The sequence below is a fragment of the Nuphar pumila genome, chromosome 7 (genome assembly GCF_984573655.1).
Source record: "Nuphar pumila chromosome 7, dmNupPumi1.hap1.1, whole genome shotgun sequence".
Taxonomy (NCBI): Eukaryota; Viridiplantae; Streptophyta; class Magnoliopsida; order Nymphaeales; family Nymphaeaceae; genus Nuphar; species Nuphar pumila.
This window is the reverse complement of record NC_143255.1, coordinates 17,415,723-17,440,977: the sequence shown is the minus strand read 5'-3', so window position 1 is coordinate 17,440,977 and position 25,255 is coordinate 17,415,723. Positions and strand designations below refer to the sequence as shown.

At 38.0% G+C, this 25,255-nt stretch overlaps 1 protein-coding gene across 2 annotated transcripts; it reads right to left on the bottom strand.

Annotated features, from left to right (window-relative positions):
* Window positions 1-793: 793 nt before the first annotated feature.
* On the bottom strand, window positions 794-24,957 carry LOC149831325 (vacuolar cation/proton exchanger 3-like). Of its 2 annotated transcripts, XM_090013822.1 has the most exons (13): window positions 23,999-24,957; window positions 23,070-23,179; window positions 22,566-22,802; window positions 14,485-14,552; window positions 14,302-14,330; window positions 12,630-12,826; window positions 12,339-12,551; window positions 8,573-8,731; window positions 5,406-5,522; window positions 5,280-5,333; window positions 2,567-2,683; window positions 2,119-2,212; window positions 794-1,102 (listed from the first exon to the last, which is right to left on the bottom strand). In XM_090013822.1, exons 2-13 carry the CDS (start codon window positions 23,121-23,123, stop codon window positions 1,092-1,094), a joined length of 1,350 nt encoding a protein of 449 aa, XP_089869948.1. In that variant the 5' UTR covers window positions 23,124-23,179; window positions 23,999-24,957; the 3' UTR covers window positions 794-1,091. The 2 variants fall into 2 exon arrangements, 1 of the variants encoding a protein (XP_089869948.1); XR_016433274.1 differs by lacking the exon at window positions 794-1,102 and having other exon boundaries at window positions 2,192-2,212; window positions 5,186-5,333.
* Between the last annotated feature and the right edge of the window lie 298 nt (window positions 24,958-25,255).

The following is a 25,255-nucleotide window of genomic DNA, read 5'->3' as shown; positions in this document are numbered from 1 at the left end:
TGTTTGCGTTCAACTTGCCGAGCCTACTTTACAAGATTGAACAAGTCCACAAGCAAGAGCAGCTTGTTTCCCACCCAAAGGTGTGTGTGTGTGTGTTAAGCTTACATATAAATGAAGTTTGATATGCAAGCTTAAGGATCAGGCCCTAACATACCAACTTTGTTTGATTGTGTCACGAATGAATCTGCTTAATTTCCTGGCTTTAGCTTTCAGCAACGCAATGCCCTTGTGGGTGTTGGAGAGTTCTTTTTCGCATTTTAAATAGCATAAAATTAACCTTTTTGTTTTTTGTAAAATCAGATAGCTGGATCCTTAGGCCAGACGAGTTGGAAGTGCAAGAAGCATATGAAAAAGCTGCAAGGTCAAAGTTGGGTGTACTCCCCAGTTGGCAAGGGGGACCTCAAGGGTTCTAACAACTGAAGGCCAGTCAATGTGAAGTTAGTGATGGATTCTCCCTTGGATTATCCAAAAAAACAAAACAAAGCACAAGCCTCCCACAAAATTTTAAACGCATGAAAGAAGTGAAATGTATCCCTTGGGCTCAAATCTCAGGGGCCTTCACCCCCAGCATGCCTATAAGAAAAACGCAAAAAATTTAAAAACTGCACTGGTTTTAGTCACAACCAATTAGAGTTCCATCTTGAACGGATCAAGAACAAATTATGCTTGGTGATTGTCGGTTTAATTCACGATTGTTATCTTCGTCTTAGATATAGAGTTATATGCCAGCTTGATGCATAAGACGGGGATGCAACATGAGGATGATTCTAGGGATTTAATCCACCACAGAGTAAAGAAAAAAAGGGAAGATTTAGGATTAAAATTGAATTAATTGATTGGCCCCCTTATGCCAACAACTTAAAAGGAGAGAGAACATGAGAGAGTACACCAGCGCTGCTAAGTAATTACTAAAAAATGGGGGCCTCTCTCTCTCTCTCTCTCTCATGCCCTTAAAATTGTCAGGTCAACTCTTCAAGCACCGTAGGCATGGACTCAAGCAGATACTCAAACCAACGAGCTTATATACATTATGAACATCAGTGCAACCTTGCTTCCATTAAGGACAAACTCTGTCTTAGTGTATACTGCAATTAATCATCACCTGGTAAAAATTAATAGAATCATGTTAGTCGATTTTTTGAGAGAACATCCTAAACTAATTATATACGTGAAGGCATGAAAAACTGACTAAAACTCCTACATGTAGAGAAATGGATGCAGTTTAGGTGAAGCCCAGCATGATCTGGTCTTAGCTTCAAAGCTTCAACATGAACCATGAAAAGATAGAGAAAGAAAAAGAAAAGATAACTGATAACCTAACCTGGCAGCCTTTGGCTGACTCATAGATACGAGTAATATAATCTCTCTCTCATAGTAGTGCTTTGCCGATAAGCAATCACTGCCATAGTTGCCAGAGACAGGCATGGATATTGATATAGTTTGCAGAGGGCTCAAAAGGTTTGAGGTGAAATTTTACTTGAACTCATATTGATAGGGTCCGAAAAGTTGTGATACAAATTTATAATAAAATGATATGAAGTTATAAAAATTTACTGTAATATATGTATTTATAAAGATAACTAGGAGTTAAAATAATTAACATACTTAATATATTATTATGTTATAATTATTTTATGATTCATAATATTTAAAAAACTCAGCAAGAATGGTGACCTTGCAGAAATAAACATTTTTTAATAGAATTGTTGATACAGACGAGTTTGTTATCTATTATATATTAAAATGAGTTTCTAGGAGACATAGTTTTGAAGTATATGGTACGAGTTTTCTAAATATTTAGCATTCCCATGAGGTTTCCCAATCAAGTTCTGTAAGTGTACCAAGTAAAAATGCAACTATTATAACTCCTAAAACATATTTTGTAATTCTATGTGAAATATAATTGTCTACCAAGCTGGGCTATATCAGCAGGCCATAGTTGCCTTGGATTCTTACTGACAGATCACAGCTCGATTCTACAAAGACTTTGTATTAATTACCATAGCAGATAATACCTTTGAAAAAAGCAAGAATTTTCACATTGATTTGTGCCGAATATTGGATGATATGGCATCAATAGGATTTAGACAAAGAAAATGATTAATTTGATGGACTTACTCATTTTAGGATCAACATGCACGAAGAAACTTGCAGCAACAATAAGGTAACAAAGAATTAGCATCAGCCCTTTGAAATAGTTTGAAGTACCTTCCTGCAGCATAGATAAAACAGACATAACCATCTAATCAACTACTTTCACAAGCAAAGAGTTGGCTAATTTATGAATTGTAGTCCTAAATAAGGGGAAAAAATCTGTTTTATCCTTGAACTTCAGAATCTTATCTAGTATGCACTTTTCAATATATCAATTCACATGCAGGTTGACACAACTTTCACAATTTGGAAGAAAGATTGAAATGTAGCATTCAACTCAAGAATCAGATTTTGCATAGTATAGCAGTTGACACAGCAGAAAGCAAAGTGAGTCCTGGTTTCTCAGTCCCTGTGATTCAAGACCTAGAACAAAAGTGCTCACTAAATCATGAACCGAGTTCAACAAACAAACCTGCAGCATAAATGTGACAACTAGAACTGTTATGAAAAGTGTCGCTGTCTCAAATAATTGAAAATTCAGGTCCATTGGCATTCCCATCAGCCAGCCAATAACGACACAAAAAGGAATCTGCAGTTACACAAAGCATCATAACCACGTGTAAATAAAACTGTGGAGAAATCAAACTGTTAAAGTTGTAATTCTACAAGTCAAGCAGATTCACCATCCCACACAAAAACCATATGGATTTGAATCCTAAAACAGACTTCCTACAAACATTTTCATAGAAAAATAATTGATTACAAGATTTTCACATAAAAATTTTCTAAAAATTGATTATAGATTTGCAGCCAAATAAGACTCCAAAATTAACTTGCCACATGATGGATGAAATAAGGAACAGAAAAGAAGCTCACAGATTAGTCAGCTGCAATCAAGTACAAAACCACTAAATACAAAGCTCAAGGAGTCTACTATCTAAACTTTGGATTTGACAAACCATGATTAAAATCTATGTTGTTGAATATGGAATAGATACGGCATTAGTAGATTTCACATAGGATGCATTTGACACCCTTGGATCTCACATCTGGGCATTTGAGGCCCCTGGGAAATGAGATCTGAGGATCTGGCATCCACAAATGTCTGGCCTGACCCTGCCCCATAGAACCAGAAATACTCAGACTTAAGTCTAGTTTGAGGATCTCAGACCCTCAGAGACCCGAGATCTTCCATTTGAGGGGAGGTGATCTGGTGTGGGCCCCACACCAGATCCGACCTTCATAAGTATATCCAAAGATCTCTGAGTGAGATCTACGACATTCAAGCATGCACATAAAGATTGGACTATCTGGTAATGTAGCTCAACACATGCATGAACCTGTGATTGGGCACTGGCAAGTGAATCTAAATCCACAAGCAGCAAAGCAAAACTACCATAGCAATGCTACTCATTCACAAGCCGACATTTTTCTTTTTGGGGTATTGGCAGAAGCTGACGAGGTCCATAAGTATGGTTACACTGACTTTACTTCTCCACTCACTTGTTTTATTTGTCAGTTCCACATACAATGTGCACAACACACTACCAAGGTTCACCACTTTACTTGAAATTTGGTCACACCTCCAAATGTAGCTGGGACAAAAACAAGCTGGATCCTGCCAGACCTAATCTGCTTTAATATTCAGGTCAAACTCATTTATATGATCGCATCTTATCAGATATGATTCTAGTTTGCCCTTGTTTATTATGATTGTTACCCAGATTGTCTGGACCAAATCCAACACATTTTCAGGCCCCAGATTTGACATTATCCTTTTGAGACCTGATCAAGATCCAATCATCCAAGTCCCTTTCTTTGTACATGCTATCTGGATGTGAGTTTGTACCTGGATCCACTGCAGTAAGAGTTGGATCTGGAACCGTGTAAGCCATAGTATGGCCTAGATCTGTCCTATGTGCAAGGATTGAAAAGTTCAGATATGCATTTTATCTGTGCGGAGGCAACCGAGGAAATACCAACATAGAAAGCTGTAGAAATGAAAATTACACTTTGTTGGAACCAAAACTCAAAAACGAATGATGACCCGAAAAAACAGACAACCACAGGTTAAATTAGATGGTAAATGCTAATCATAGATTAAATAAGCAAAATCTTTTGTTAACAAAAAGGGAGCAAAAGAAAAAAGAAAAATTAGATAATTTACATCTCGTTTATTAGAATAACTAGAGGAAACTTTTAAATCTAGAATGGCTGGTAACTGAGTCAAGTTTGGCTCAGTAATGTATTCATTTGGGTATCAAAATATGCACACATTCAACTCGGTCAGTCAGAATCTATTTTACGAGTTTCTTATTTTTTTTACAAGTCAAAGCTTGAACAAGGACACCTGTGCTCAACCTAGGATATGTATCAGATGATGTGTAAATAAATTGGTTTGGGTGTTCATAATTATCATTCATTGGTTTTTGCTTTTACTTAGACGAGCCTGGAAATTCAATTCTTTTCCATGCCACTCCGTTTTCTTTTTCTTTTTTTTTAAATATCCAAATGAGCTAGTTCAGACTCACTTGAGCTCCCAATGAGCCACCTCACACTCTCAAGCTTACACGAAGGAAAAATATCCACGCTTGAGCTTGTATCAATCATTATCCAGACCTAATTTAGGGCATAAAAAGAAAAGTTCAGCAAAAACACTGTCTATTAAGGCGTGTTTGACAGGACACAAATTTTTTACCCCTGTTTTTTAGGATAATATCTCCCCAAAAGTGGCCAAAACATGGGGGAATTTCTGACACGTTTGATGACGCGTGTGGACCCCACCAAAAAAGGAAAAGTTATATCTTGGTGGTATTTCACCCGCGCCATCAAACAGCCCTTATGAACAATGTGCATAAATACTTAACGCCTTCAATATCTTGCCTCACATTTTAACTTAATCAACTAACTATTTTTCATAGATATTTGAGGTAGACCATGGAAGTGAGAGCAGTCACAATACAGCTAAAGCAAACTTCATCATTTTGTTGAATAGATAGTATTTCCTAAATCCAACTTTGGATCAAGAAACGGTGGGACCAAATTGTTTTGGTTTCAACTTTTTGTAATCAACAAGAATTACATGTTGTACCTCCAATTGTCTATCTTTTAGGTTTGAGGATCAAAATGCCAGGGTGACACCAAGAAGAACATTCAAAATTGATAGCAATCTTCTTGGAACATACCACAAACATTGATATCTGTGTAGATGATCCTATTGCAACTCCCAAGGTGATGTCCTGCACAAGGTAACTGATTAAACCACCATATTGTGAGAGATAATAGCAGATCATGAACTAAATTGCACTCACAAGTTTATCTTTCATGGCAAACATGATTGCACTGGCATGCTCTGCGGCATTTCCTACAATAGGAAGAAGTATAACACTAATAAAAGCTACAGGCATGTTCCATGATTCAGATGCCCCCTGTTTTCAAATTAGCATAAAAACGAGATCAATCGGCAGTATAAAAGACTAAAAGAAAAAGCAAGGACGCACTTTAAGAACCAAATAGAAAAGAAAATTTAACAATTACAAAAGCAAGGATGCTCTTCAAGAACCAAACTGAAGAGAAAAACCAACAGAACTGGTGTCAGAAATATAAACAGATCCAAAAATCTAGTCATACGTAACGCATGACTCAAACAGCAAAACTGAAGTGAGCAAACACGGCTATCCTCATTCAGGTTTGGTGTGATAATCCACAACACAGTCCTCAACACTAATCATGCACCGCTGTTCAGGTTTGGTGCCATAAGCAGCAGATACACGCACATGGATGCAAACAAGCACACAGAGAACGAAAAAAGCTCTGGGTTTCTTTTTTATGTGTAACTCCCCAACTGGTGCTTCGCAATTCACTTTTCTTTGAAAACTTATTGATAAAATGCTCTCTCGTGTATGCATGTCTCAAAAAAAAATCTGTCAAAGGCATAGAAGACAACTAAAAGAAAAGGAAGAATACCATTCTTTAATGGGATCCCGAGATTTCTGACAAGATATGGACTTCTGTCAAAATTAATCTTAAATTTGAATTTAATCATGCAAATGAGAAGTGGATAGCAACACCACCTTGGGGATGCACATCTTGAAGAAATAGCAAAAAGTACAATATATTAAGAGAAAGAAAAGAATATTGATCAGTTTTTTACCAGATTCTTATATTCCTACAGAAATATTGCCCTTTATACTATTTAATCTTAACCACTAATCTCATATGATATAGGTTCTAGCAACATAACTGAAAGTTGACAAAAACTGGTTTCACAATAACAAATGTAACAATCACATGAGACCTACTCCAATTTGTTAAATGTATGGATGTGATGATATTTGCAGATCACACATGTTTAAGACCTATGTCACAGGGATTCGGCTAGCAGGGTGCCGCACCCGCATCAACGTGACTTGACGCGGGTGCGGGTGCGGTCAACCCGACCCTGGGTGAGGTCAACGCACCCAGGGTCATTTTGGTCCAATTCTCGGACTTGAAAAAAAAATTTGCCAAGAAATTTTTTTTGCCCTATATGTCACAGGGATTCTCCAACTAGGTGCCGCACCCATGTCGCACCCGCACCCGATGCGGTCAACCTGACCCTGGGTGCAGTCAACGCACCCAGGGTCATTTATGTCCAACTTTTGGACTTTATATATATATATATATATATATATATATATATATAATTTCTTATATTTTTGCCGCACCCCTGCACCCAGGTTTTTTGAAAGTGCCGCATCCCCGCACCCGCACCCGCACCCGCACCCATGTGACATAGTTTAAGACTGGAGGTCTAAGTTCCCAGTCCTCAAGATTGGATCATAAGTGCACATATATGGAAGTTACCTAGACAAATAAAAAAGATAGAAGAGATTAACCAAAACTTCTAGCCGTGGTTTTTAAAGGCAGTAATAGGGAAAGATCTGCTAATCTGCCTTGGAGTGTGTGCCTGCAAGAGAAGACTATAGAGAAGGAGAAGGAAGAAGAAGACATGTACTTGGGATAAAAAAACTGTCCAACCTAAGGCTAGGAATGGATGCTATATATGTAACCTCTTCTTATATGTTAAAGTAAAAAATTACCCTTGTTACATATAAAAATACAACAGCAAGTAAAATGATCATGTTTCTCTGGATCTTGATCTGTGATCCAACCCATGCCTCTATCTCCAACATGCCTCCTCAAACTATGCATCAGTAAGAACCATGGATAGTTTGCCTTTAAGAAACCAATGCATGTCTATGTCATACGGCCACTTCACTTAGCATATATATCCTGTGTCGATATGACACGACACTTGGACACTTCATAGATACGATGCAACAATTCATGAACATAGTCAAACAAGTTTCATGCACAGTCAACATTGGGCCATTAACTTTATCTAAATATCTATTCTTTTTATGATCTTATTTACTTATTTCATATTCACTTGAGTTATTTTTCCTTTAAAATTTGTTATCAATTACATTACATTTCAACTTCAGTTTGTTTCATGGTTTAGGGTTTAGGTGTTTTTTATTTTTATTTTTCTTCTTAAATATTTTGAGAGACTACTTTCTTTGTTTAGTTAATTCCATTTTTTTGTTTTATATTTTTTGGTCAAATTCTAGTGTTACACTTGTATATGCATTCTTATATTTTGTCATTTAGTTGAAACTTGCAATATAGATTTGTTTTTTCATGATTATTTGCAAGGGTTTCTCTTTATTTATGCTTTATAATTTATGAAGTAGTTTATTTTAGTAGTCGTAGATTTTTTAAGTTTTTTTAACTATAAACCTTGAAAATTATTGAGGCTTACTACTAATATGCCTTGAGCCTCATTTATATTTTTGAATCATTGTACCTCATGCCTTTGAAAACCTTGCTTCTAGCAAATCCACAAATGACAAGAAATATAGAAAATATCAAATAAAGGAAGAAATAAGAACTAGACGACTCCAAATCACACCTGAAGAAGGTTCTGCTCTATGGTTCCTATAGCTTATGCCTTCAATCCACTTGATTAATGCCCTATTTTTAAAGAAAGTGCAGGACGACTCATCAAATTCAAAGTCACAAGTTATGAACAAATACTCAGGTGATTCAAACCTGAATGATTAGACTGCACAGTATTATTTCCACAAAAAATTGTGGTACATTCAGGAACATCAAGTTTATTGTGGACAGGAAGTAACCTTAATAGAGATTGAATTATTGTGAATGTGGATGGTTAGACTGCACAGTATTATGCTCACAAATCTGAACGTATGTGCACAAAAATTTTGTGGTACATTCAGGAACATCAAGTTTATTGTGGACAGGAAGTAACTTTAATAGAGATTAAATTATTGTGAATGTGTATAGAAGGCATGGTAAAAAAGCAAAAGACCACAAGATGATAAATCACATCAATGATCACATGATATTGAAGAATGCAATCCATGCGTAAACATAGAGTACAAGACAAAAATAGTAGTATGCCAGATGTATTTACCTCTATGGCATTAACAAGGTATCCTGAAAGAATAGAGATCCATACTGTGAAAACAGCAAGCCAACAAACTGCTTCCCACTGATTTATCTCAGCCTCCTCCTCCTCCTCCTCCTCCTCCTCCTCCTCCTCCTGGGAGCCTTCAACATTATCTCCTATGTCCTACAGTTTTTTCTTTCAAATTTGAAATTTTAAGAAGGAAAACAGTTTTTTACTTGATAAATTTTAAACAAAGCACCAGGAAGGAGAGGAACATGAAAAGAGAAATTAATAAAATGTCATCTTATTTGGCAGAAAAAAGGAATGACATTATAGATTTTACTTCAGTTTAGTTGTTTGCTAAGGTGGTTTTCCCACCACTGCTATTTTAAGTGTCACTACTATTGCACTATGAAACTTTTCAAGGAGTTCACCAATACAAAGGCCAAAAGAAACACAAACAGGTTTCCTAATAAATCAACAGCTTTTTATCATCACTTGTTAATAGAATCTAACCACCAAAAAAAACGTCATCAAGATAAATGAGTATACATTTTATATACACAAGGAACTCAAACATATTATCGAACCAGGAAATAAAATACTCAATTTCACACTTGATAAATCATGTTTTCACACACCAACAAGAAAAGTTAAGAGCTTGATGGAAAACATGTTAACCAATCAACAGTTAACTATATGTGAAACTGCACAAGATTACTCAAGCTTCAGTAGGCATCTAGCTATATAATTAGAGACATAAGGTTGAAAAAAACTTGCAAAATAAAATAAATACAGCCACTAAGAAAACATTTAATAGCAAGACCATCTAATATACTTCATGGAAGCATGGCATCGCAATAAGTACTCCCAGGCTAAGTTTCAAAGGCCCAAATCTGACAGAAAGTATCTGTCATCAAAATAAAAACATAATATTCTTTATGAAGCAGATACACAAATTGATTGATCATATGACTTTACTCTTTAGGTTTCGATACATGGTAGAAACAAGGACCATCTCGGTATCAAGTACTCATAACGATAGCAGAAAGGTCACAGTTCTTCCAAAAAAAGAAAAAATACTCAGTTGTCATTTCCAGATAAATATACAGACTGCAATATTCTGGTAATAGCTGAAACAGTCAATTGATTATGTTAAAGAGCACCGACATAGGAGCCTAGAATATCAACTTGGAATAATTTTTAAAGATTCACCTTATGGAAGCTGATATGTCTCACAGCTGATCACTTGTCGGAATATGTGATTTGAGAAAACATTTCCAAACAGAAGAAATGGTTGAATGCCATCTTCACATATTAAAGAGTTAGGATCCAATGTACAACAAAAGTTTCCACAAAGGTAACATTATTAAATACCTTTAAAACTGGCATGTATGTTATGGTTGTAGGTGTTATGGATGCGTGAACTTTTGATAATGACTTCATATTTGTGAATTTCTCTAAATTCCTATAGGAAGTACAATAATAGAGGACTTCAAACAATAGTTCATAAATTCATATTGAACATCCTTTCAGTGTCATGTGTTGACAATAACTGCTTTAGGCAGATGTTTAAGATAACAAGGTTGAAAGATGGCCTTCTTAAACATCTCACAATGGTACTTTCTAAACTATGCAAAGTCATAGGACATTTTATTTCTTACTCCAGATTCAGGTGTTGTAGGATTCTGTCCACGTTTTTGCTTTCTACAAGTAGAAATAACCCAGAGATCATGAACTTTGTCATATTTGACATTATTCACAACCTTACACATCTAGTACATCCAGTGCTGCATCCAGAACCTAACAGGAACCTATCTCTAGATTGCATTCTAGAACAAGCAAGTAGCTTGGATTGCTTATACAGATCTCCTTAACCCCACAAAATGAATTTGCCTATTGTATATATGCACCTTAGGGTGATGCGGTAACCTGATGCAGCAAGATATTCTCTTGGTCTGAAGAAGATGGCATTTCCTAGTAATTTGGAAATGCTAGGAGGAGGTACAGATAAGTACATCTATCTCATACTGTCAATCAAATTTCTCATGTTCATATCAACTAGAGGTGGGCAATGGGCTGTCCCGGCCTGAATCTTCAGACAAGCCATGGCCTAGCCAAAGCATGACCGAGCTGGCTAAGATTCTAAACATGACCAGAACCCAACCTAGATAGGCTGAGCCACCATTGACCTGCGAGCTGTCCAACCCAATCCCAAAGGCTAGGCAACGGGTCGGCCCAGCTTGACCCTGATTTTAGATGGACCCAAAAGCCAGGCCACATTGTGTCTCAAGAATCCAGTTCAAACCCAAATCAAATGGACCAGGCTAGATGACCATCTGTCCTCCCCTAGTATCAACTGCCAAAGGAACTTATATGTTCCAACCCATGTCACATGGACTCATTAAAAAGGCCGCCGCACCCGCATCAACGCGAGGCAGATGCAGTCATCCCGCACCCAGGGCTATATTTGTTCAAAATGGACTCGGTCAAGCTGGTCCAATTAAAAAAATGAAATTTGGGTAGGGGGTGGGGTTAGGGCATGATCGCATCCCCCCTAACCCCGACTTCTCCTCCTACCCCTCCCTGACTACTCTTCTTATGGCAGCGGCAACGGCGATGGCGATGACGATGACAAGGTGAAATAGCTCTCTCTCTCTCTCTCTCTCTCTCTCTCTCTCTCTCTCTCTCTCTCTATTCCTCCTTCGCCTCCTCCTCTCTTTCTTCTTCTTCCTTCTCCTCCTTTTGTCTTTCTTCTTCTTCCTCCTCCTCTCTTTCTTCTTCTTCTTCCTCCTCCTCCTCCTCTCTTTCTTCTTCTTCTTCCTCCTCCTCCACCTCATGTCTTTCTTCTTCTTCCTTCTCCTCCTCCCTCCACCACATCCTCCTCTCTTTCTTCTTCCTTCTCCTCCTTCCTCTTCCTCCTCTTGTTGGCAGGAGGGCCGAACCCAAACCTGCTAGGTCCGGCTCTGGTGAACCAAGGCTTGGATTCACCAGAACTGAACTCAAGCCGATTGAGTTCGGCCCTCCCGCACCCCCGTACCCAAGTTTTTTTAAAGTATCGCATCACCGCATCCACACCCGCATCTATGTGACATAGGTTCCAAGATATAATCTGAGTCAACTCTCCATCTTTAACATGGAATTGGAGGTATAGAGTAGATTGTGCATTCATCCCATTGACTACCACTCTTGACCTTAGTTCTTGTTCAGATTGCAATAGAGAAACGTAGTTGGACCATCCACTGAATAAAACCAACAGTTTTATCATATTAACATTTCAACGTGTATAATATGTTGCATGCATTCTTCTTCTTCAATGTTTCTTTGAATGACAATCCTAGAAAATTTATTTTATTCACAAGGTCCAAAGTAGTTTCAGACTTTCACATCTTAATCAATGATATTTCCTAGGATTGTCATCCTGCAGTCAAAAATGGTCCATTCTCCACTATAAATACTGGCATTTCTGGATAGGATCGCTACTGCATAGTCATATTTCAAGCTTATCCATTAACAAGCACATTTCTTTTTCCGAATGTCCATCGACCCCTCATGTATTACACCTATCACCATGAAGAATCAGTTGGCAGCATATTGCCTATGGATAGGATATAGAAACTCTATCATGTAATGTGAATTACAACTGAAACATGCACCAACTTCAGAAACAGACACAATGAAAGAAAATAAGCAAGAAAGGGTGGAAGAAATATGTACAGGAAATTAATGCAAAATATACACAATAGAGCTGTTAAGACCATCATCATCATTCATGTAAGGGAGAACCAACCTCATCAATAGGCTTATAAAGATTTGGATGACTCTTTAACTGAAATATTAGATAACTAGCATATGCCAGCAGCATGATACAGCTACTAAACCTAGAAAGAGACAACTCTGACTTCCCAAAGTGCACTTCTGTGTGCGTAAAATAAAGAACAGCTGGAAGAAGGATGCCCATAACAGCCATCAACAGTAGTCCTGAGTTCACCACAGCAGCTTCCTGGAGTCAGGAACATATAAGTTTACTATTTTCATGATGCCATATGACATAAAGGTACGATGTATTCATTTACTATACCTTGTTGAAGCGCTGATCCTTTTTACAGTGCCTAATTCCACCACAGAAAAAAGCACAACCAAGAACTAGTAGCATATTTGATAAAATAGATCCAAGTAAGGATTGCTGGACGACACGTATCATCCCACTTTTTAAAGCATATATCGATATAATCATTTCAGTTGCATTGCCAAATGTAGCATTTAAGAGTCCTCCAACTGCAGTTACAATTATATCAGTATGAGCAATAAACAGAAGGAAAACTAACATGCAAAAATGATCAAAGACCATACAGCATTAGATAAGTCATTAACTAATGCAAAATTACTACCTTGATCAGTCCAACATGATCAACATTACAATAATTTTACCAGCACAAACAGTACTGTCCTTGACATAAAGAAGTTTGTATGAAAATGATTCTACAATAGATAAGCCAAGACAACGCAGTTGTCAGGATGTAATGCCTCAGGATCCCATGTTTTATGAGGCATCTGCTGGGTTGGGGATTTTACATGGATATTTGCAAAATTGAAATTCTGACTCTTACAAAGCCTAGAAACATGTCATGAGCAGGACAATAGTAGACATGAGCTAGCCTTCATCACTCTTCTATAGATAATCCAGGTAGGAAGATGCCCAGCAACAAATCAAAAGCTAGGAGTCTTTTCTATACATTCAGGTTTATTTATATCAGCTTCACCTAAACCCCATTTTCATGGAGGCTATCACAAATTAGGGATCTATCTTTTACCACTGCAAACTCCAAATATAATAAAGGAGAGGTCCACACATGAACTGGTTAACCACAGTGACCATTCAAATCACATCATGTATATTAGTGGTTAGATAAATATCCACACATCTTAAGTGCTTCATCAAATCTATGGTTTTGCTCTATCACAATGATGGCCACCTAGCTTCGTAATATTCTGGTTAATCTTAAATAAAATGAAAATATGCCTTCTTTAGGGTATGATAATCTCTATTCTTGACCTTGACACTTCTATACCAAGGAGGTTTTAAAGGGATTCCAAATATTTGCTGTACCGCTTTAGATATTTCATCAGCTTATGATTCTCATGGCATATCTGGTGAGAACATTATCATCAACACAAACAGTTATGAAACCATGTTCTTAACCTAGATCAAAATAAGAGAAATCATCCTTTAGATCCATTTTAACCAATTGGATATCTTGGAATGTATAAAGTAAAAAAACATGCATGGGCGAGTGAGAAGAGGGAACCCACATTTTGGATCAGAAACTTGTGTATTTGTAGAGGAGGTTCAATAAACGAATGGTGTCACCAGAACTGCACCACTAGTTGGTAAAATTATATTGCTTAGTGAGCATAATATAAAACAACATCATGATATCTTTGGATTTCCTCTTTTCTTCTCTCATGGGCAAGCTAGGTGATAGCCCCTGAGCAGGATTAAAACACAAGACCCATTGGTTCATGGTAAAGTTTTTCTTTTCTTTTTTTTGTTTCAGAAAACCAACTATTGCATCTGATCCAGTAACTTGAACTTCAGCACCAAAGGATCAACCAAAATACCAGGTACCACACAAACAATATTCTAGTAAAACATGCTGCTCTAGGAAAACTAGTAAATTCATGAGAGGTGTGTTTCACTTTCATCTGCTTATCTAGAGAAAAAACAAAAGCTCATTCAATGGTAAAAATACCTGTAGACCCCGTATAGAAGGCAAGCTGCCTGCATTAAACATGGAACAAGTCATGCCTATGTCTACAATTTCATAAATCATAACAGACACAAAAATGAATGTTTGCAGAAACATGGGCAAGCAAACCAACAAATAGAAACCATCTTACACCAGAAGATGCATTATCAGAAAAAAAATCCTTACTCTGTAGCATATCCCAAGCGTTCAGCCAATGGTGCTATGCCCACCAAACTGAATAAGAAAACCCATCCCTGACAATGCAGAGAAGTGCATGAGCAAAATATGACAGAGGAAACACATAAAAAGTTTCAAATTGTGAGGAGGATTGGGTGGGGTGCATTGGAGTTCCACAAACAAGCAAAGAAATTAAAAGGTAAAACAGTTTCTGTTTTCTTTGAATCAAAGAGAAAACCTATTCATAAAGAGAATGTTAATATTGAAAAAGGTACAACAATTTCCTTTTCCTCTGAATCAAAGAGAAAACTTGTTCATAAACAGAATGGTGACATTGAAATGCATTCTGCGACCAGTAGGGATGTAAACAGGTTGGATTCTGTTCGGATGTGGCTATTACCATATCTGACTAATCAGATATACTATAATAAATCGGGTTCGGACTCAAATATACAATAACCAGAACCGAAACCAAATCCGACCCTGAGCATCATACCCGAATCCAAACCAAAATCCACCTAGAAATGGTTCTCCGCCTTACACTCATTAGGAATGTTGTTCCACACAATTGCAACAAATGTGAAGGCAGGCGGAGGCGGGTGGTTCAAGCGTTGTATTTAAGAGTGTTGAATGAAGGAGGTCACAAGTTCGATCATCCTTATATGCACGTGTTTTTTAAAAAAGCAAGAATCTGATTGGATAGTCTGCAGATCCGTCTCCGAATTTGAATCTAGTTGGATGTTAATATGTAAACCCACATCCAAACCGATTAACTAATTGGCTTCAAATTTTTTACAAACCCGATTAAATGGGAGCCAACCCAAACCTGAAAGCTGAACCGTTGACATCCCTAGTGACAAGGAACCAACAAAAAGGGGCACAACTGTGCAAGGGAATAATGGAATTATGTGTTAATATATATATATATATAAGTATATGTATACATATATGTATATATATACATATTCTATTCTATTGAAATACCCGATAGGGGTATTCTTGTAATTCCGTCAATGTACTTTTTTATTTTTATTTTTTATCTTTTTTCTTTTTCCTTTTTACTTTTTCCTGTTTTGTTTTTTATTTTCTTTCTTTAGGATGACCACAAGGGGGCCCACTCTTGTAGTCGTTGGGGCCCCAACGGTCAGATTTCTGAACGTTGGAGCTCCCAACGATTACAAGGGAGCCCCCTTGTAGTCTCTTCTTTAGTGCCTCCCTCCTCTATAAATTGAGGAGGTGTTCTCCTTCTTATGTAGGGGTTTTATACCCCTCACTTCCTTTCTTCAATAATATCCAACTTATGACTTTAAGTCATTTCCATATTTGAGAGTTTTTGTGTGTGCACATTCGGTGTTTGTGTTCTTGGCTCTAGTGGTCACTCTTAAAGAGTGACACTTGCTCTATTGGTGCTTCCGCCTCTTTTCATTACATGGTATCAGAGCTCGGTTGGTGATTGGCCTTTTCTTTGGAACGTGTGACTCATTTTTTTGAAGAAAGGAAGGACTTGTTGGTGCCGATGGAACGTGACTCTAAAGTGGAGCTTTCTTTTAAGCTAAATGGGTCCAACTATCTCATGTGGGCCTCCGCTATGGAAAATCATCTTAGAGGTAAGAAACTTTGGGGTTTTGTTATGAGAACTACTCCCGAACCCTCTCTTGTTCTCACCAAGATCGAAAATGAAGTTGAAAAGGCTTTAGATGGCGATGAGCGCATCAAAGCTATTAATGATCATCAATCCAAAATTGAGGATTGGGAAAGTAACCATGCTAAAATCTTGGCATGGTTTATGAACAATGTTGACCTTAAAAATTGTGCTAATATAGCCAAATTTAGAAGGGCCAATAAGGCTTGGTTTTTCCTTAAGGGTATGTATACCTAAAAGGATCTTGCTCGACAATTTTTTTGTCAAGAAAAAATCCGTTCCACCAAACAAATGCACATGAGTGTCCGGGACTATTTTAGCTCTTTAACTCCCCTTTGAGATGAACTTGCTCTTCTTGAGCCTAAGTGGGTGGCTCCGGAAGATATTGAATTAAGGAGGGAACAAATTGAAAAAGAACATTTCTTTCAATTTCTTCATGGTCTTCGCCCGAATTTGAACAAGTAAGGGCATCTCTTCTCCATAGAAGCAAAGCCTTACCTATTGAAGATGTCCTCGCCGAGATATGTCAAGAAGAAACTCGACTTGGCTTAAGCATTAAGAGTGATGAAGTTTTGGCCGTTACTAGGCCCGGATCAAATGTTAAAGCGTATAGACCTCCCCATTTTAACAAAAATAATAATGGGCCTAGAAGGGGAATAATATGCCATTATTGTAATGAACCGGGTCACATTAGACCGGCTTGTCCAAAACTCAAAGGAAAGGTTGCCGCGGTTGGGGAAACTTCTCCGAAGAAGGAAGAAAGTACCAAAGAAGGAGATATCAAAGAAACTCTAAATCACATCTCCGAAGTTCTCCAACATCTTCTCAAGACTTCTCCTTCAACATCCGGGGCCGCCATTGCTACTCTTCTTCTCCTCCAGGTATGTGGATACTAGACTCCGGTGCTTCTTTTCATATGACATCTCATAAAAATTCTCTTTCAAATATTTTTTCCGAACCTATATCTTCTTGTGTGTCAACGGCCAATGGTACATCACTAAAAATTGAAAGTATTGGATCACTTGATTTTAAAAACTTTTTTGTTCCTAAAGTAAGAATCGTTCCTAAAATAAATTTAAATCTTTTTTCCGTATCTCAAATCACCGATCATGGATGCCAAGTCTCTTTCTCACCTAAGGATTGCACCGTGCAGGATCTCCAGTCAGGGAAGCTGATTGGGCAAGGCCATAGAAGGGGTGACCTCTACTTTATAGATTTTTTGACTCTTCCATCTAAGCCATCGTGCAATCTTGTAAAAGATAAAAGTATTGGAATATGGCATGAGAGACTTGGCCATCCAAATTTTGTAAAAATGTCTCTTTTTCCGTTTTTGAACAATACTTGTAAAGGCAATCACATGACTTGTAAAGATTGCATTTTTGAGAAATCTAAAGCTATTCCATTTCCACAAAGAAGTTACTTTACCACTCGGCCATTTGAACTTATTTATTCCGATGTGTGGGGACCTTCCCCTATTTTGTCTAAAGGAGGTTTTTCGTATTATGTGGTATTTATTGATGATTTTACTCGATTCACGTGGATTTACTTCCTAAGTCGCAAATCCGAAGTTTTCTCCTTCTTTAAAGAATTTCATGCAATGGTCAAAAACCAATTTTTGGGAAATCTATCTATTCTTAGATCCGATTCGGGAGGCGAATATATGTCCAATGATTTTCAAAACTATTTGAAAGAAAATGGAATTTCCACCAACGTTTTTGCCCCAACACTCCGCAACAAAATGGACTTGCGGAAAGAAAGCATAGGCACATAATAGAGACTATAAGAACGTTATTAATCTCAAGAAACATTCCAAAATCTTTTTGGGCCGAAGCGGTTCTAACCTCTACATATCTTATCAATAGAACTCCTTCGTCCTCTTTGAAAAATCTTTCTCCATTTGAAAAATTTTACAATATGTCTCCCGATTATAAAAGACTAAGAATTTTTGGATGTAAATGTTTTGTTTTAACTCACAAGAATGATAAACTTTCCCCTAGGGCTATAGAATGTATTTTTTTAGGATATGCCGAAAAACAAAAAGGGTATCGATGTTTTGACATACTTAAAAACAAGCTTTATATCTCTAAAGATGTCACATTCCTTGAAGAGGAAAGTGGTTTTTCGCACCAACCGAATGAAAATATTGATTATTCATTCTTATTTGACTTATTGCCTAAAGAAAACATCATAGATGATCATATTGATCCTAATGAATCCCTTAGTGAAGATCTTGTTGAACATCCAAGCGATGATCAAAACTTAGAAGAAAATGTTTCAAGACAAATTCAAGTCTACTCTAGAAGGAATGAAAGGAATCCTCCTTGTGCCCTTGAAAAAATTTCCCAAAATGAGTCCATCAAAGAGACTTCTCAAAGAAGATCAAATCGGATTTCCAAAATACCAAATAGATTTGTTTCTTATGATTCTTTTTCGCCTAACTTTCGAGCATGCCTACTTGCTCTTCACTTTTTTCATGAACCATCTCATTACAATGATGCTAAGCAATATGCTCATTGGAATGAAGTTATGCAACTTGAACTTAATGCTCTTAAAAAGGCACAAACTTGAGAAATCATTGATCCTCCCAATGGCAAGAAACCCATTGATGTAGATGGGTTTTTAAAGTAAAAACTAAGAGTGGTGGTTCATTGGAAAGATATAAGGCTAGGTTGGTAGCCAAGGGATATGCCCAAGAGTATGGGGTAGATTATGATGAAACCTTTGCCCCCGTTGCTCGAATGACTAGTGTTCGAGCCCTTGTTGCTATAGCCGCAGTTAAAAAATGGCCAATCTTTCAACTTGATGTCAAAAATGCCCTTTTGAATGGTAATTTAAATGAAGAAGTGTATATGGAACCGCCTCCAGGTATGGATTTAAATGGAAAAATTTTGAAATTAAAAAAGGCTTTATATGGTCTTAAGCAAGCACATAAAGCTTGGTATGATAGGTTCAGTAACGTATTAATAAATTTAGGATTTTCATCTTGTTATACTGACACTACTCTTTTTGTTAAAAGGACAGGTGACTCCATTATTATACTTCTACTGTATGTTGATGATATGATCATTACTGGGAATGACAAAAAGGGAGTAAATGATGTAAAGTTCATGTTAAAAGAAACTTTTGATATGTCTGATCTTGGTTATTTGAGATATATTTTAGGGATTGAAGTGGCTTATTCCCCGCTAGGATACATCTTGTCTCAGATGAAATTAGCTGCAGAAATTTGTGCCAAATCAGGAATATCTGATGAAAAGAAAGTTGAGACTCCCGAAGTCATTAATGCAAAACTGAGACTTGAAGATGGTGTTCTTCTTGAGGATCCAACCCCCTACCGTCAATTAATCGGATCTCTCACCTATCTATCCATCACACGTCCAGACATAGCTCATGCGGTTCATGCAGTAAGCCAGTTTCAGCATGCACCTACTTCGGTTCATATGGCAGCCGTATTGAGAATTGTCAGATATATCAAAAATACTATATCAAAGGGACTCTTCTTATCCTCTACCTCCTCTCTTGACTTAACTGCTTTTACTGATGCTGACTGGGGAGGAAATCCCAATGATCGTATCTCAATAACGGGTCTTTGTATTTTTTTAGGTGAATCCCTCATTTCGTGGAGATGCAAGAAGCAGCAGAAGGTTTCACTGTCATCCACTGAAGCTGAATATCGGGCCATGGCAATGACAACTATGGAAATCGTATGGCTCAGAAGTCTCCTTGCTGACATGGGCGTCCCCATTTCCACTCTCACCAAGCTCTGTTGTGACAACAAAAGTGCGATTTACATTGCTAGTAATCACACCTTTCATGAGCGGACCAAGCATATTGAAATGGACTGCCATTATGTTCGAGACGAATACTTCAGAGGGACTATCTCATTACCATATGTTACTTCAGAACATCAACTAGCTGACTTCTTCACCAAGGTGCTCCCAACTCCACGATTCATGTTTCTCCTTAGCAAACTTTCGGTCTTCTCCCCGTAAAGTTTGAGGGGGCGTGTTAAAATATATATATATATATATATATATATATATAAGTATATGTATACATATATGTATATATATACATATTCTATTCTATTGAAATACCTGACAGGGGTATTCTTGTAATTCCGTCAATGTACTTTTTTATTTTTCTTTTTTATCTTTTTTCTTTTTCCTTTTTACTTTTTCCTTTTTTGTTTTTTATTTTCTTTCTTTAGGATGACCACAAGGGGCCCCACTCTTGTAGTCGTTGGGGCCCCAACGGTCAGATTTCTGACCGTTGGAGCTCCCAACGACTACAAGGGAGCCCCCTTGTAGTCTCTTCTTTAGTGCCTCCCTCCTCTATAAATTGAGGAGGTGTTCTCCTTCTTATGTATGGGTTTCATACCCCTCTCTTCCTTTCTTCAATAATATCCAACTTATGACTTTAAGTCATTTCCATATTTGAGAGTTTTTGTGTGTGCACATTCGGTGTTTGTGTTCTTGGCTCTAGTGGTCACTCTTAAAGAGTGACACTTGCTCTATTGGTGCTTCCGCCTCTTTTCATTACATTATGGAGGATCATAGTCCCATTTGCAATTGTACATCATTAGAGGTCCCAATAGAAGGTAAAATCAAACGGTTTCTCATTTATACCATTAAACTACAACCAATAACAGTAATTAGATTAGGATAGAGTGGATTCAGAAATGGTGTTGGGGATGTCAAATCATGGCCCTCAGGCTTCTTGTGTTTTCTCATAGAATTTCTTTCTATACACTTACTTTTCCTTTTAAAGGGTAAAGATGTTATTATATCGAATAATAGCTATAATCTTGTTAGTCTCTCCACAAAAGAATCTCAAGTAACTCAGTGTTCTTCCTCGGACACCATGTGATTTTTTTCCACTTTTCTTTTAATATTAAAAAGAATTCAGCTTGCTTGATTAATTTTTACAGGCATTTAAGTATTCTATAGATATTCCTGGTTTTCGTTACAAGTAAAAGATGCTTCAATTAACAATCATAGTTGGCAAGCTCGTGACTCGGGCTCGGATCAGACCCCTACTGGGTCACCGAGTCAGCGGGTTGACTCGGTGACTCAGATGAGTCAGGACTCTATATTTTATAGTGTAAGCACATGAATAAGACATGAAAATAACTAAACTTCAAGCTAATATGTCAATAGCTAAGTTACAAAAACATATAATTATACATGATTATTAACTTTTTTCATTGAACAATATTAGATTTTTCATAACAAGTGACTTTATATAAGAATTATGCATTAAAATAATAAAATACATCATAAAAAATTTTATTTAATGGGTTGGATCGGCAGTCCTGTATCATGACCCAGTTGGGGTCCAATCCGGGTCGACTCGGGCTATTCCCGAGTCGACTCGCCGGGTTTGCCAACTATGTCAACAATAACAATGGAAAAGATGAAATAAATGCATTTAAAGAATGGCATTGTTAGAAAACCTAAAGAAAAATGAATAAGAAGATGAACAAGGGGGCAAATTGTTGGCTTCCAATACATGTTCACTTTAATGGAACAACTTAAACATATTTGTTCCAGTCAAAGTTGCATCCTCTTTGGAGTTCAAACCAAACGGACTTCAACTCCAAATGGGACGCAACACCAACACATTGATAGGTGCGACCATATCATATAATAAATCCAAAAGTAGAACTTTCAGAGGATTCTACTTTCCCATGGACAAGGAAGGATAATATGGGGTTCTCCTAGGCTCAATCTGAATGACCTAATCACTCCTGGGCAAGGTCTGATCCAACCGTGATTGACTCGGTTTCTATCCCCTGAAACCTGACCTTGTACCTGTAATATTAGACCAGGCTCAGGTCTAGCCACATTGGGATGCACTTTTTGTTTGACCTGATACTGGGACTGTTTTCATGTCAGGTTAGGCCTAGGCCTGGCACATTCCATGTTGGGCACCCGCCTGATGTCCATGCCTATGCAAATAAATCACTTTCGTGTGTCATCTTCATTTCCTAGCTTGCAAATACGCATTAATTTTTAGATTAAGAAGTTAATCAAGAATAGCTACTTTTTATTATAAGGATATAACTTTTCATCAAGGTTGTTATCCAAGATTTGGAGGGTATCCTGGGTATCAAGGCATAACAAAGATAAGCATTATCTTTATGGTTAACGAATATTACAGAGACCTAGGATTTTTTATGTATAACCTCACAGTTAAGTACATGAACCGGATGATATGGACTTCAATAAAGTTCTTTTTACAAAACAGTACAACAAATTGATGACAAAAGCACTGCCTTAATTTTAATATCTGTTACATGAATATGGGCATGTATTTTTGCAAGAAATGGTGAGTTTTAAGCAAAGTATCAAGTGCTTAGTAAAACAATGTAACATAAAAGAAATGAACAAACCAAATTTCAGTGAGAGAAAATCAAATAACAATGGCCAGAATCTACATGACTTACGTGCTTCCTGGTTAGATAATGGAGCAGGATTGCAATGGGGCCAAAAGGTAACAGCACGTTGATTTTGGCTTTAATCAGGACAGTGTAAATGCTCCTCCACATTCTCTTGGAAGACCAGGCCTGTGTACGATCTGAATATCCACAATCAGATGATTCATGAGATCTTCTGCCTCGCTGGGATGAGATAATGAGGTCTCCTTCCTCTTCGAATCCGGCTGGCTCCTCTAATGGATCCATCTGAATGAGAAAACATCCACACAAACACGCAGCATAAACAAGCCAAACAGAAAGCAATCAAATTCCGAACAAAATGACCGCGGAGAAATTGTCCTTGCCATGGAATTATGTCTAATGGAGAATCATTCAAGTAACTAGGAGAATCTATTCACAATGCATATCGCCAAACCAGCAGAGACACAATCATACTAATGGGTAACAGCATCCTACATGAGACGGCTTGACATCGCGCAAAAGAAGCAGTATTCATGCTGAAAGAGTACTCACTTGGATCGACGGATGCATAATCACCATCTCACGAGCCTTGCCTCCAGCTTTCATTCGTCCCTCAACAAACAAAAGGTAGGAACCCCATCATTCCGACGACGACAAGTTCGCTACATGAAACAATCCTCCCACATGGTCAGAATGAACAATTCACATCGACCTGCTTATCAATCCACCTATCTAACTCTACCACCAATCATATACAACAACCACAAATGCACTGAAAACATGAATACCACATAAAGAGAAATATCTTTCTCCCTGGCTGACTATTGTGAATTACCAACATAAAACGGCACTAACCAATCGGGAATTCGGAACGTTGGCACACGCATGGAATAGGTGCAGTACGGCCAAGAGGCCTCATCAAGAGCGGCCCACGCAGATCCCAATCTGCAGTGCATGAGCTTGGATCGAGAGAAATGACCAGTGCACCTGGTCAGATTTGGTAGCTATTGTGCGATGCGATGCATCATCGTCGAAACAGTGACAAAGATGCTGTTGATTCTAGATATTGTACATACGTAAGAAAGTCATCAAATCCAAAGTACGAGACTTGCGCGATTTACAACGGAAAAGGGAGGTCCAAGCTCAAGAGATTTCCAAAACGATTCAAAGTTTTTGTTTTTTCATGAGGAACGGGGAAACCACTCTCGGGATCAGAATCCTAGTCGTGTTGGCTAAGCCTGCGGTACTTACGATCGTTTTTCAGACTGTGTAAATCCGTGGCACACTCCTTGCCCTCAGGAAGTCGCCTTGCTTCGGCACGAGCATGACACATAATGCACAGCCTCAGCGTTTCAAAGTTAAAAGAGGATAAAAGCAAAAAAAAAAGCAATTGGCCCAAGGGATACAAACGGGCAGTGGAAGAAAGGATTCGAAGCCAACCAATGCAAATGTGATAGAACAGAAGAGAACGAGAACGCTACCAAGTCCGCCGGAGAGCCTTCTTAGCCACTGCGATCTCTGCACTCGCGCGTGTACACGTGTGAACACGCTCCAACGAGACGGAAGGAAGATCCGGAAGACGAACGCCCTTGAGATGGATGAATGGGGCTCGTTGTTTTCGCGTGAGGGGGAAGGAAAAGGCGTATCAATGATTGCCGTTGTCACGGCCAAACGGATGAGAGGAAGAGAGAGGATGAAATGATGATGAAGATTCCTAGAAGGAGCGCGTATTTGAAAAAAAATCGTCCTTTTGTAGTCCAGCCCACCTCCGCGTCGTCGCCATATATATGCTTCAACCCCTTTCTTTTTTTGTTCGGTTTCGTCCAAGGCCCTTTCATGCGATGACCCGGCGGGGATTGTTTGAACAGCCGCCCATCGATCAACAGCAATGGTCTGATCTACTGAGAGAGTGGATAAACGCCCATCATGTTGTCAGAGAATAACTGAGAGAGCGGATAAAACGCCCATCTTCAAAGTCGTGACAAGGATGACCCACTCCACCCACCACTCGCTAGCATTGGGTCGTCTCACCTTGTCCGCATCAGATCCCCCACCCTGACTCTTTTCAAACAACGACCATCTACCTTATCGCTCGTCGACGCTCTCTCTTCTCTCCTATTCAAACCCTAGTTTCTCTCTCTTCAGAGTACTCCTGCTCGCACAGGCGTCTCCTCCACTAGCAGAGTTCCTCTGATCGTCGGATTCCTCTAGACAATATGTTTGAGTCTCTGTGAATTGATTCTTGAGCAGCTTAGAGATCATTTTCGATATTTCATATTTTGTAGAACTTATATTGCTAAAGAATCTCTGGGCGTAGTCGTATATGTTTTTGTTGTTTATGGTTTCAGTTGGTTTTTATTGCTTATTGTATCATAGTTATTCTTGAAAACGGGGACATCCATTGTTGTCTATTGTTTTTTACGTTCTCAATGTAGAAAAACTTACATCGATCTAAATTTTATATGTTGTCAGCCTTTGAAGATTAATAAGTTGAAAGGTCAGTTTCATCTTAGTTATAGCTAAATGAGGGATCATAATGTCTAGAGCCCTTGAGAGGCCAACAAACCTTTTGATTTTGGAAAACTGGATCTGGGAGATACTCTTAGCGAACCACCTTACCGCTGGTCCAATCTCGATGGTCTCTAATAACTACACTTGATTGAAGATCCTCATAGCCAGAGAAAAAGGCACGGGAAAGGTTTAAGATCATTTCACTTGATGCCTATGCAAGACTTCAG